The sequence below is a fragment of the Balaenoptera acutorostrata genome, chromosome 4, assembly GCF_949987535.1.
Source record: "Balaenoptera acutorostrata chromosome 4, mBalAcu1.1, whole genome shotgun sequence".
Taxonomy (NCBI): domain Eukaryota; kingdom Metazoa; phylum Chordata; class Mammalia; order Artiodactyla; family Balaenopteridae; genus Balaenoptera; species Balaenoptera acutorostrata.
The window spans coordinates 92,223,501-92,237,193 of record NC_080067.1 but is presented as its reverse complement, the minus strand read 5'-3'; the positions used below and the strand labels follow the sequence as shown (position 1 = coordinate 92,237,193).

The 13,693-nt window shown below is 37.6% G+C and overlaps 1 protein-coding gene across 1 annotated transcript in view; it reads right to left on the bottom strand.

Moving 5' to 3' along the window:
- Positions 1-13,693, bottom strand: part of BTLA (B and T lymphocyte associated) — a 56,074-nt gene that overhangs the window by 18,674 nt on the left and 23,707 nt on the right. The window contains 1 exon segment of the mRNA XM_057544935.1: positions 2,706-2,846. Coding sequence (XP_057400918.1) covers positions 2,706-2,846 — 141 coding nt within the window.

Sequence of the window (13,693 nt, the reverse complement as noted above, 5' to 3'; positions counted from 1 at the left end):
ATGGTTTCCTTTGCTGTGCAAAAGCTTTTAAGTTTCATTAGGTCCCATTTGTTTATTTTTTTTTTAATTCCATTTCTCTGAATGTGGGTCAAAAAGGATCTTGCTGTGATTTATGTCATAGAGTGTTCTGCCTATGTTTTCCTCTAAGAGTTTATAGTGTCTTGTCTTACATTTAGGTCTTTAATCAATTTTGAGTTTATTTTTGTGTATGGTGTTAGGGAGTGTTCTAATTTCATTCTTTTACATGAAGCTGTCCAGTTTTCCCAGCACCACTTATTGAAAAGGCTGTCTTTTCTCCATTGTATATTCTTGCCTCCTGTATCAAAAATAAGGTGACCATATGTGTGTGAGTTTATCTCTTGGCTTTCTATCCTGTTCCATTGATCTATATTTCTGTTTTTGTGCCAGTACCATACTGTCTTGATTACTGTAGCTTTGTAGTACAGTCTGAAGTCAGGGAGCCTGATTCCTCCAGCTCCGTTTTTCTTTCTCAAGATTGCTTTGGCTGTTTGGGGTCTTTTGTGTTTCCATACAAGTTGTGAAATTTTTTGTTCTAGTTCTGTGAAAAATGCCATTAGGAGTTTGATAGTGATTGCATTGAATCTGTAGATTGCTTTGGGTAGTATAGTCATTTTCACAATGTTGAGTCTTCCAATCCAAGAACATGGTATATCACTCATCTGTTTGTATCATCTTTAATTTCTTTCAGCAGTGTCCTATAGTTTTCTGCATACAGGTCTTTTGTCTCCTTAGGTAGGTTTATTCCTAGGTATTTTATTCTTTGTGTTGCAATGGTAAATGGGAGTGTTTCCTTAATTTCTTTTTCAGATTTTTCATCATTAATGTATAGGAATGCAAGAGATTTCTGTGCATTAATTTTGGATCCTGCTACTTTACCAAATTCATTGATTAGCTCTAGTAGTTTTCTGGTGGCATCTTTAGGATTCTCTATGTAGAGTATCATGTCATCTGCAAACAATGACAGCTTTACTTTTTCTTTTCTGATTGGGATTCCTTTTATTTCTTTCTCTTCTCTGATTACTGTGGCTAAAAATTCCAGAACTATGTTGAATAATAGTGGTGAGAGTGGACAATCTGCATTTGTTTTAACAGATACATCAAACATACCAGGTTACTTTCGCTTCCTGTTGTATCAGAAAGCTTCGTTTGTTCCCCTGGAATTCAAAACGAGAAATAAGAAATCAAAAGGGGTAAAAAACAGTACAAAACAAAATTCTTCCTCAATTCCCTATAAGTTAGGGTCATTTAAGAATAGAGGTTCTGGAATCAGATTGCTATCTGCAGTCTGAGGATTGAAATCTAAGGATTGAAATTCAGTCCTTAGAGCAGAGGTGGGAAAGCCCCCCACCCATGCTCACCCACTTGCATGCCATCGACAGCATCATTATTAATTTGGGCTTGTTTATTTGCTGTGTCTAGCATGGCACACACACATCTGTTTGTGAGAATTCATGCTGCCCATTTTGTTCATTGGTTCTTCACTTCTCACTCCAGAAAGGCATATCCAAGAGGAAGGGGCAGGACCTAGCACATCACTTTAAAAAGCCTGGGAGTCATTGTTCTGGGGACATTCTATACCTAATGCCACACACACTACTGTCCTGCCACCTACATAGTCAGGATCTCCTACTGCCTAGTTCACTTCGGATGGGGTAAATCAAAAGATTTACCCCTGACGTTTTTTCTGAAGCTCCAGCTGCCAGAAGAAAGGTGGCAAAAACTGGAGGGGGACCATGGAAAGAGCCTTGGAGTTGCAGATGTGGACTTGGAGTTACAGAGGAGTCCCTCATTATCCTGAGAAGGTTCTGGGTTCTGGAAGTCCTTACCACAGAACAGCAGAAGCACTTTTGCTCAGACAAAGCTTTCTCTCATGGCAGAAATAAGGATTGCTCTGTCCAGCTTAGTCTCTATAGCTACACTGTGGCTGCTGCTGTTGTGGGGAAAGGGATTAGACGAGACGGCAGAGGGGAAAAAGGAAAGAGAGAGAGGACTGAGTTGGTTTTGACCCGAGCTAGACCAGAAGTCGCCATACATCTCTCTCTTACTGTCTTTCAGTGTTTGCTAGTGACATTGAGTGAATTCTTACAAAAACAGAATTGTTTTCAAAATATCACACCTCTCCCATCATAGCCAAACCCACATTTTTGAAATGCATTATTGTTGGGTGGGGATACAGTTCAAGCATGTGCTTATGATGGCAACAGTAAGCACAGACATATGAATTTCCTCTGGGGACACTGGGTCTTCATTTAGACAGGGGTGTGGATGACTGGCATGATGTGATGTGGCTGTAAAACACAGGATGAGACAAACTAACTCAAATCAGACATGCTGATCCGAGAAATTATTTCAACCTCCCTTTCAACACCCTTAAAAGTTAGAAGAGTCCCTCCTAAGATTGACACAAGTAAAATGAATAAGTCCCAACAATATGCCTTCCTCACCACAATCCTGACTGCAGCACTGTGCTGTGCTGAGCATGCCTCATCATGACTAGAGGAGACCTGAATTAATCCACTTGGCTTTCTGGTGGAAAGATGTGTTGTTCCCTAAGAAATCATTGTCCACAGTTTATAGCAGAATAGTGTGTAAAAAGCCAACAGAAACCAACTAAAAACCTATCAGCCCTCATAACTGAACCCCAAATATGTGACACAGAGCAGCAGAGAGAAGATGGAACTCACCTCGATGCTGTCTAAGGCAGCACAATAGGTGGAAACAGGTAATGAATAGAGGTAAAGCCCCCAAAGGAAGCAAACCATAAAGGGTCCATTGTTGGTGCACCATTTCTTCCTTGGAGGGTGGTCCTGAGGCATTCCTTGTATCTGGAATGTTAGCCAGTACTAAAGATGGTTAGGAAATATGAGAAACATTAGGTAACACCCTCTGAATTGTCAGAACTTGAATGGAGTTCCAGCTGATGTCTCTATTTCCCTTTCAAGAGGCTTCTCCCAAGAACCCCAGGACTCAGTACTCTCACCCACCTCTTGCTTTATTGCTGAGCATGTGTGAATGACTCCAGGTTATAATTTATCTTTTGAAAAGTTTTTTATTCTGCTAGGGTTAATCCCCTGGAAAACAATATCCATAACAACTTTTGGAAAGCATTTTACCACACCCTTTCATTACATTGTCTTATTTAATTTTCATATTCACCACTTAAGAAAAGTAAGGAATATTTTTTATTCAGTCACTTGCCTTGAGAAGAGCAATTGTCCCAAGACTTGCCCAAGGTCTCATAGCTAGTAAATGACAGTTGAGACTCAAGCCAACATGCTTCTGAAACTAAATTGAAGTTCATTTAACACAGTGCCTTTTTGTTGTCTCATAACCCTAATATCTCCAAATACTTTTATTATCTTCAGATACCTTTGGTATCTCCAGATATGCTTCTCTGGGCATACAGCTGGTTCCCATTACTATTGATCAGTGTTAATGTGTATTAAGGCCCTTTTTGTTCACGATAGGTTGCAACTTACTAGTGGGTCGTGGAACAATTTAACAGATAAAAAATAACTTCAAAAAATGAAACATAACAAAATAGAAAATATCAGAATTCATCGCATATCTTTCGATTTTGTACTTGTGTTAACATTTTTTATGTAGGAAAGCTTTATTTCTAGATATATTAACATAGTTACATATTCCTTCCCCATATACTTGGTTTTGGGGTAAATGTGGTCACGGGCTACTGGATCTGGGCATGAAATGGTTTGGTAATTGAGCGGTAACAATTGCTGTATTGTTCATGCGGCAGCTATTGTTTAGGTTGGGCAAGCAGCCAAATCATTACCAAGAGTGACAAACTCGGCTGTCTGGGGGAGGGGAATGGATAGGAATAGGGACTAAGATTCCGACAACAGATAACCTAATACAGACAAATCCACTCAATTAAGACGATGCAACTTGTAATACTTTCCAACCACTTAACAATCTAGTTTCCTTAATTTTATTTGGCAAGTTTGATACTTACTTATAAGAGGATGTTCTGAATTATTTTGAGTCAATTTTGAAATAGAAAGACAAGATAAAGAATTGAAATTGATTGTGAAAACAATGAGGGTTATACTCAGGTGTGTCCAAAATCAGAGCTAGTCTCTGAGAAGACTCCTGCATTTACATACTAACAGATAATCCAATAATCCAGCTCAAAAGCAGTTTGCAAAATTTGTAGATCATCACATCAAGATCATGGACACAAAGTAAATCCCTGGGTTTATTTTGAATCTCAAACAAAGACTGTATAAATACAACACAATCTTCCTCTCTCTGCTTTGACTCCCTCTTTCCCACTCCTTAAGTATAAGGACACAATTCAGCCTATATGACACCCTTTGGCACTTGAATAACAAGATGAACATTCATCAGGTGTCCCAAGTGAGTATAGAAGGCCACGAGGAAAGAAGACTTTTGATGACATGGTGGGAACTGTTTGTGAAATAAAGATTGTGCTTCTCCATGAAAAGCTGCTCAACATCACTAATTATTAGAGAGATGCAAATCAAAACTACAATGAGGTATCACCTCACACCAGTTAGAATGGACATCATCAGAAAATCTACAAACAACAAATGCTGGAGAGGGTGTGGAGAAAAGGGAACTCTCTTGCATTGTTGGTGGGAATGTAAATTGATACAGCCACTATGGAGAACAGTTCGGAGGTTCCTTATAAAACTAAAAATAGAATTATCATATGACACAGCAATCCCACTACTGGGCATATACCCAGAGAAAACCATAATTCAAAAAGACACATACACCCCAATGTTCATTGCAGCACTATTTACAGTAGCCAGGTCATGGAAGCAACCTAAATGCCCATTGACAGACAAATGGATAAAGAAGATGTGGTACATATATGCAATGGAATATTAATCAGCCATAAAAAAGAACGAAATTGGGTCACTTGATGAGACATGGATGGATCTAGAGACTGTCATACAGAGTGAAGTAAGTCAGAGAGAAAAACAAATATCGTATATTAATGCATATATGTGGAACCTAGAAAAATGGTACAGATGAACCTGTTTGCAGGGCAGAAATTGAGACACAGGTGTAGAGAACAAACGTATGGACACCAAGGGGGGAAAGCGGTGGGGGGTGGGGGTGGTGGTGTGACGAATTGGGCGATTGGGATTGACATGTATACACTGATGTGTATAAAGTTGATGACTAATAAGAACCTGCTGTATAAAAAAATAAATAAAATAAAATTCAAAAATTCAAAAAAAAAAGAATGGATAAACAACAAGGTCTTACTGTATAGCACAGGGAACTATATTCAATATCTTGTGATATACCATAATGGAAAAGAATATGAAAAAAATAATGTATATATAGGTATAACTGAATCACCTTGCTGTATACCTGAAACTAACACAACTATACATGAATAAAATAAATTTTTCTTAAAAGTAAAAAAATAAATAAATAAATAAAGATTGTGCTTCTCACCCTGCTCACTCATACACCCCCACTTTCCTGCTAAGATGGCTTTGTGAAGCTCCTAATCAGGAATTGACCAAAGGAAGATTGGGGAGGACAGAGTTGCAGGCCAGTGTGTGTTTCAGTGGCTGTTCTATTGACTTTCCCTCCGGGACTTTGCTCTGCAAAGTGCTTTTCTTCCTTCTCAGAGATAATTGCTTCCCCAACAGCATCCAAACCCCCACTCTGTCACAACCATGTTTACACATGGACCAATTCTTAACTTGAATATAAAAAGCAAAACAGAGTCAGATATAAAAACAGGAAAATTCCCAGTACCTCCTAAGAAAGATATTTCAAGGGGAAAAAATGAAAGATTTTCTATCATACCTCCAAAATTTATTTACTAAAAGCATGGTCCTGAAATATAATTTCAGAGTATATATTTTTTTAAATAAATAAATTTATTTATTTATTTATTTTTGGTTGCATTGGGTCTTCATGGCTGTGCGTGGGCTTTCTCTATTTGTGGCAAGCAGGGGCTACTCTTCATTGCAGTGCACGGGCTTCTCATTGCGGTGGCTTCTCTTGTTGCGGAACACAGGCTCTAGGCATGCAGGCTTCAGTAGTTGTGGCTCATGGGCTCAGTAGTTGTGGCTTGTAGGCTCTAGAGCACAGGCTCAGTAGTTGTGGCACACGGGCTTAGTTGCTCTGTGGCATGTGGGATCTTCCCGGTCCAGGGCTCGAACCCATGTCCCCTGCATTGGCAGGTGGATTCTTAACCACTGTGCCACCAGGGAAGTCCTCAGAGTATATTTTTCTCCTCACCTCATACTCAGTTCATTGAGTACTCCCTGGTACATAAAGAAAATAATTTTTCTTTGACACTCTTCCCGTTATGTTTGTTTTCATCACTCCACGAAAGGAAAATCCACACCCAATTAAAAGATGATTTCTAAGTAATTCATTTGACTATTGTGAAGGAAGCAAGGATGATCCAAAGAAATATGACACAGTTCCTCCTTGCCAGTATATCATAACTCTTCATGAAATAAAATACATTTCCCCACATTTCTACAGTACAAAGAAATCTGTGATAAATGAGAGGCAAAAACCTTAAATGGCATAAAATTACTAGAAAATAGAAATGACTTCCTCTAGTGTAAACATAGAAGGCTTCATAAAGAATTAGGAAATGAGCTGGGCTTGACAGAAGAGGTAGAATTTTGATAGGTGGAGGCAGATTGGTGTGAGTCCAATAGTGTAAGCACTGGGAATGTTCTTCACGGGACTCAATAAAAGAGTGGCTTTATGAAATAAGTTTATTAGGCAAATTAAGTATATTAGGAAGATTTTTGGCTGAAATGAACCAAAAGTGGGAAAACTTTAAAGACAAGGAGTTCATAAAACTAATTGGAATTTTAGAAGGAAGATAGTGAACGTCTGAGATGATCATGAAGCTCCAGGAGGGAACCAATCACAGAGTGGAAGGCTGTTGACAGACAAGAGTAGAAGATCAAAGCAAAGTCCTGATGAATTCCTAATAGGCTCAGAAGCATTAATCATCAATGTGATAAGAAAGGGGGTGATAAGAAGGTGGGAGAGTAGAAAATTAGAAGAGTAGAAAGCTTCAGAGAGAAGTTAAAAGGCACTTCATGTCTCCTACACTGCTCTTAGACTTCCCCCTCACTAATTCATCCTTCACACTCTTTGTTCCAGTCATTCCCTAGAGGCACTGGGTTTAGGAGGGAATACTGCCTCCCTTCCCTCTGAAGTTAGGCCCCCTCCTCCCCAAGGGAGACAGATTGCAGATCCCAATTTCATCTCTGACTTGAGTTAACACTTAACCTTCCCAAATTATTCCAAAAAATTGCAGAAGAAGGAAAGCTTCTGGACTCGTTTTACAAGGCCAGTAATATCCTGATATCAAAACCAGACAAGAATACTACAAGAAAAGAATATTTTAGGGCAATTTTCCTAATGAACATAGATGCAAAAATCATGGTGTATGATCCTGTTATAAAAACAGACAAAGATATCAGAAAAAAAGGGAAAATTATGGCCAATATCAATGATAAACATAGATGGAAAAATCTTCACGAATATATTAGCAAACCAAATCCAACAATACATTAAAAGGATCATACACCATGATCCAGTGGTATTTTTCCCATGGATGCAAGGATGGTTCAATATCAGCAAATCAGTCAGCATGATACACCACATTAACAAATTGAAGAATAAAAACCATGTGATCATCTCAACAGATTCAGAAAAAGCTTTTGACAAAATTCAACATCCATTTCTAATAGAAATGCTCTACAAAGTAGGTATGGAGGGAACATACCTCAGCATCATAAAGGCCACATATAAGAAGTCCACAGCTAACAACATATTTAATGGTGAAAAGCTGAAAGCATTTCTTCTAAGGTCAGGAAAAAGACAAGGATACCCACTCTCTTCATTTTTATTCAACATAGTATTGGAAGTCCTAGCCACAGAAATCAGACAAGAAAAAGAAATAAAAGGAATCAAATTGGAAAGAAGTAAAACTGTCGCTGTTTGCAGATGATATGATACTATACATAGAAAATACTAAAGACACCCCCAAAAAACTGCTAGAGCTTACCAATGAATTTGGGAAAGTTGCAGGACACAAAATTAATATACAGAAATCTGTTGCATTTCTATACACTAACAACAAACTATCAGAAAGAGAAATTAAGGAAAAATCCCATTTACAATCTCATCAAAAAGAGTAAAATGCCTAGGAATAAACCTACCTAAGGTGGTAAAAGACCTGTGCTCAAAAAAAAAAAGACCTGTGCTCAGAAAATTATGACACTGATTAAAGAAATTGAAGATGACATAAACAGATGGAAAGATATATCATATTCTTGGATTGGAAGGATTAATATTGCTAAAATGACCATACATACCATACTATTCAATGCAATCCCTATCAAAATACCAATGGCATTTTTCACAGAACTAGAACAAATAATTTTAAAATTCGTATGGAAACACAAAAGACCCTGAATAGCCAAAACAATCTTGAGAGAGAAGACCAGAGCTGGAGGAATCATGCTCCCTGACTTCAGACTACACCACAAAGCTATAGTAATCAAAACAGTATGGTGGTGGCACAAAAACAGACACATAGATCAATGGAATAGAAATAAATGCATTCACTTATGGTCAATTAACCTATGACAAAGGAGGCAAAAAACTATACAGTGGGGAAAAGATAGCCTCTTCAATAAGTGATGCTGGGAAAACTGGACAGTTACATGTAAAAGAATGAAATTAGAATATTCTGTAACACCATATACAAAAATAAACTCAAAATAGATTAAAGACCTAAATGTGAGGCCCAAACCCATAAAACTCTAGAAGAAAACATGGGCAGAACACTCTTTGATGTAAATTATAGCAATTTTATTCTTGATCTGTCTCCTAAGTCAAAGGAAACAGAAGCAAAAATAAATGGGAGCTAATTAAACTTCAAAGTTTTGCACAGCAAAGAAAACCATTGACAAAACAAAAAGACAACCTAATGAATGGGAGAAATATTTGCAATTATATGACAGAAAAGGGGTTAATATCCAAAATATATAAACAGCTCATACAGTTCAACATCAAAAAAACAAACAACCCAATTTAAAAATGAGCAGAAGATCTGAATGGACATTTTTCCAAAGAAGTCATAGAGATGGCCAACAGGCACATGAAAAGAGGCTCAACATTACTAATTATCAGTGAAATGCAAATCAAAACCACAGTGAGTTATCACCTCACACCTGTCAGAATGGCTATCATCAAAGAGACCACAAATAACAAACGTTGGTGAGGATGTGAAGAAAAGAGAACCCTTGTACACTGTTGGTGGGAATGTAAATTTGTGCAGCTACTGTGGAAACCAGTATGGAGGTTCCTGAAAAATCTAAAAATAGAATTACCATATGACCCAGCAATTCTGCCTCCACGTATATATCTGAAGAAAATAAAAACACTAATTTGAAAAGATACATGCATCCCAAAGTTCATAGCCACATTATTTACAGTAGCCTAGATATAGACACAACCTAAGTGTTCATCACCAGATGAATGGATAAAGAAGATGTGGTATACAATGGAACACTATTCAGTTATAAAGAGAATGAAATTCTGCCATTTGCAACAATATAGCTAGACTTGGAGGATATTATGCTTAGTGAAATAAGTCATACAGAGAAAGACAAATACTGTATGTTATCACCTATATGTGTAATCTAAAAATAAACAAATGAATATAACAAAACAGAAACAGACTCATAGATAATAGAGAACAAACTGGTGGTTAACAATGGGAAGAGTGAAGGAAGGAGGGGCAAAATCGGGGAGGGAATTAAGAGGTACAAACTGCTATGTATAAAATAAATAAGCTACAAGGATATATTGTACAGCACAGAGAATATAACCAATATTTAAAATAATTATAAATGCTGTATAATCTATTACAATTTTGAATCACTCTGTTGAACATTTGATAAGAACATAATGTTGCAAATCAACTATATCTCAATTTAAAAAGTGCAACCATCACCACTATCTAGTTTCAGAATATTTTCATCACCCCAAAAGGAAAACCCAATACCCGTTAAGTAGTCACTCCCCATTCTCCCTTTCTCTCAGCCCCTGGCAACCATCAAACACTTTCTGTCTCTATGGATGTTTCTATTCTAGGTATTTCATATAAAGAGAATCATACAATATGTGATCTTTTCTGTCTGGCATCTTTTACTTAGGATATTGTTTTTGACGTTCATCTATGTTATACCCTATACTAGCATTTTATTCCTTTTTATGGATGAATAATATTCCATTGTATGGATATACCACATTTCCTTTATCTATTTATCAGTTAAAGGACATTTGGGTTGTTTCTACTTTTAGGCTGTTGTGGATAGTGCTGCTATAAACATTTATGTACACTTCTTTTGTGGATATGTATTTTCATTTCACTTGGGTATTTTCCTAGCAATGGAATTGCTGGGGCTTATGGCAACTATGCTTAACCTTTTGAAGAACTGCCAGACTGTTTTCCAAAGCTGCTGCATTAGTTTGCATTCCCATCAGCAATGTATAAGGATTTCAGTTGTCCATATTCTTGCCAATACTTGCTATTTTCCATTAAAAAAGAAATTCTGGTTTCCCCTGTGGGTGTGAAGTGGTATTTTATTGTGGTTTTAATTTGCATCCCCATACTAACTAATTACATTGAGCATTATTTCCTATGTTTATTAACCATTTATATATCTTTTTTGAAGAAATGTCTATTCAACTATTTGCCCTTTTTTTTTTTTTAAATTTATTTATTTATTTATTTGGCTGTGTTGGGTCTTCGTTTCTGTGCGAGGGCTTCCCCCAGTTGCGGCAAGCGGGGGCCACTCCTCATCGCGGTGCGCAGACCCCTCACTATCGCGGCCTCTCTTGTTGTGAAGCACAGGCTCCAGACGCGCAGGCCCAGCAGTTGTGGCTCACGGGCCTAGTCGCTCCGCAGCACATGGGATCCTCCCAGACCAGGGCTCGAACCCGCGTCCCCTGCATTAGCAGGCAGACTCTCAACCACTGCGCCACCAGGGAAGCCCCTGCCCATTTTTTAATTGGGTTGCTTGTCTGTTTGTTTTTGAGCTGCAAGAATTCTTTATATTCTGGGTACTAGTCCCTCATCAGATATATGATTTTTTTTTAACAACTTTATTGGAGTATAATTCCTTTACAATGGTGTGTTAGTTTCTGCTTTATAACAAAGTGAATCAGTTATACATATACATATGTCCCCACATCTCTTCCCTCTTGCATCTCCCTCCCTCCCACCTCCCTATCCCACCCCTCTAGGTGGTCACAAAGCACCAAGCTGATCTCCCTGTGCTAGGCAGCTGCTTCCCACTAGCTATCTATTTTACGTTTGGTAGTGTATATATGTCCATGCCACTCTCTCACTTTGTCCCAGCCTACCCTTCCCCCTCCCCGTATCCTCAAGTCTATTCTCTAGTAGGTCTGCATCTTTATTCCCATCTTGCCCCTAGGTTCTTCATGACCTTTTTTTTTTTTTTTTTAGATTCCATATATATGTGTTAGCATACTGCATTTGTTTTTCTCTTTCTGACTTACTTCACTCTGTATGACAGCCTCTAGGCCCATCCACCTCACTACAAATAACTCAGTTTCATTCCTTTTTATGGCTGAGTAATATTCCATTGTATATATGTGCGACATCTACTTTATCCATTCATCTGTTGATGGACACTTCGGTTGCTTCCATGTCTTGGCTATTATAAATAGAGCTGCAATGAACATTTTGGTACATGACTCTTTTTGAATTATGGTTTTCTCAGGGTATATGCCCAGTAGTGGGATTGCTGGGTCGTATGGTAGTTCTATTTTTAGTTTTTTAAGGAACGTCCATACTGTTCTCCATAGTGGCTGTATCAATTTACATTCCCACCAACAGTGCAAGAGAGTTCCCTTTTCTCCACACCCTCTCCAGCATTTATTGTTTCTAGATTTTTTGATGATGGCCATTCTGACCGGTGTGAGATGATATCACATTGTAGTTTTGATTTGCATTTCTCTAATGATTAATGATGTTGAGCATTCTTTCATGTGTCTGTTGGCAATCTGTATATCTTCTTTGCAGAAATGTCTATTTAGGTCTTCTGCCCATTTTTGGATTGGGTTGTTTGTTTTTTAATGTTGAGCTGCATGAGCTACTTGAAAATTTTGGAGATTAATCCTTTGTCAGTTGCTTCATTTGCAAATATTTTCTCCCATTCTGAGGGTTGTCTTTTAGTCTTGTATATGATTTCCTTGGCTGTGCAAAAGATTTTAAGTTTCATTAGGTACCATTTGTTTATTTTTGTTTTTATTTCCATTTCTCTAGGAGGTGGGTGAAAAGGATCTTGCTGTGATTTATGTCATAGAGTCTTCTGACTATATTTTCCTCTAAGAGTTTGATGGTGTCTGGCCTTACATTTAGGTCTTTAATCCATTTAGAGTTTATTTTTGTGCATGGAGTTAGGGAGTGTTCTCATTTCATTCTTTTACATGTAGCTGTCCATTTTTCCCAACACCACTTATTGAAGACGCTGTCTTTTCTGCACTGTATATTCTTGCATCCTTTATCAAAGATAAAGTGACCATATGTACGTGGGTTTATCTCTGGGCATTCTATCCTGTTCCACTGATCTATATTTCTGTTTCAGTGCCAGTACCATACTGTCTTGATTACTGTAGCTTTGTAGTATAGTCTGAAGTCAGGGAGTCTGATTCCTCCAGCTCCGGTTTTCTTTCTCAAGATTGCTTTGGCTATTCGGGGTCTTTTGTGTTTCCATACAAATTGTGAAATTTTTTGTTCTAGTTCTGTGAAAAATGCCAGTGGTAGTTTGATAGGGATTGCATTGAATCTGTAGATTGCTTTGGGTAGTATAGTTATTTTCACAATGTTGATTCTTCCAATCCAAGAACATGGTATATCTCTCCATCTATTTGTATCATCTTTCATTTCTTTCATCAGTGTCTTATAATTTTCTGCATACAGGTCTTTTGTCTCCTTAGGTAGGTTTATTCCTAGATATTTTATTCTTTTGGTTGCAATGGTAAATGCGAGTGTTTTCTTAATTTCACTTTCAGATTTTTCATCATTAGTGTATAGAAATGCAAGAGATTTCTGTGCACTAATTTTGTATCCTGCTATTTTACCAAATTCATTGATTAGCTCTAGTAGTTTTCTGTTAGCATGTTTAGGATTCTCTATGTATAATATGATGTCATCTGCAAATAGTGACAGCTTTATTTCTTCTTTGTCAATTTGGATTCCTTTTATTTCTTTTTCTTCTCTGATTGCTGTGGCTAACACTTCCAAAACTATGTTGAATAATAGTGGTGAGAGTGGGCAACCTTGTCTTGTTCCTGATCTTAGTGGAAATGGTTTCAGTTTTTCACCATTGAGGACAATGTTGGCAGTGGGTTTGTCATATATGGCCTTTATTATGTTGATGAAACTTCCCTCTATGCCTACTTTCTCTAGGGTTTTTATCATAAATGGGTGTTGAATTTTGTTGAAAGCTTTCTCTGCATCTATTGAGATGATCATATGGTTTTTCTCCTTCAATTTGTTAATATGGTGTATCACGTTGATTGATTTGCATATATTGAAGAATCCTTGCATTCCTGGGATAAACCCCACTTGATCATAGTGTATGAT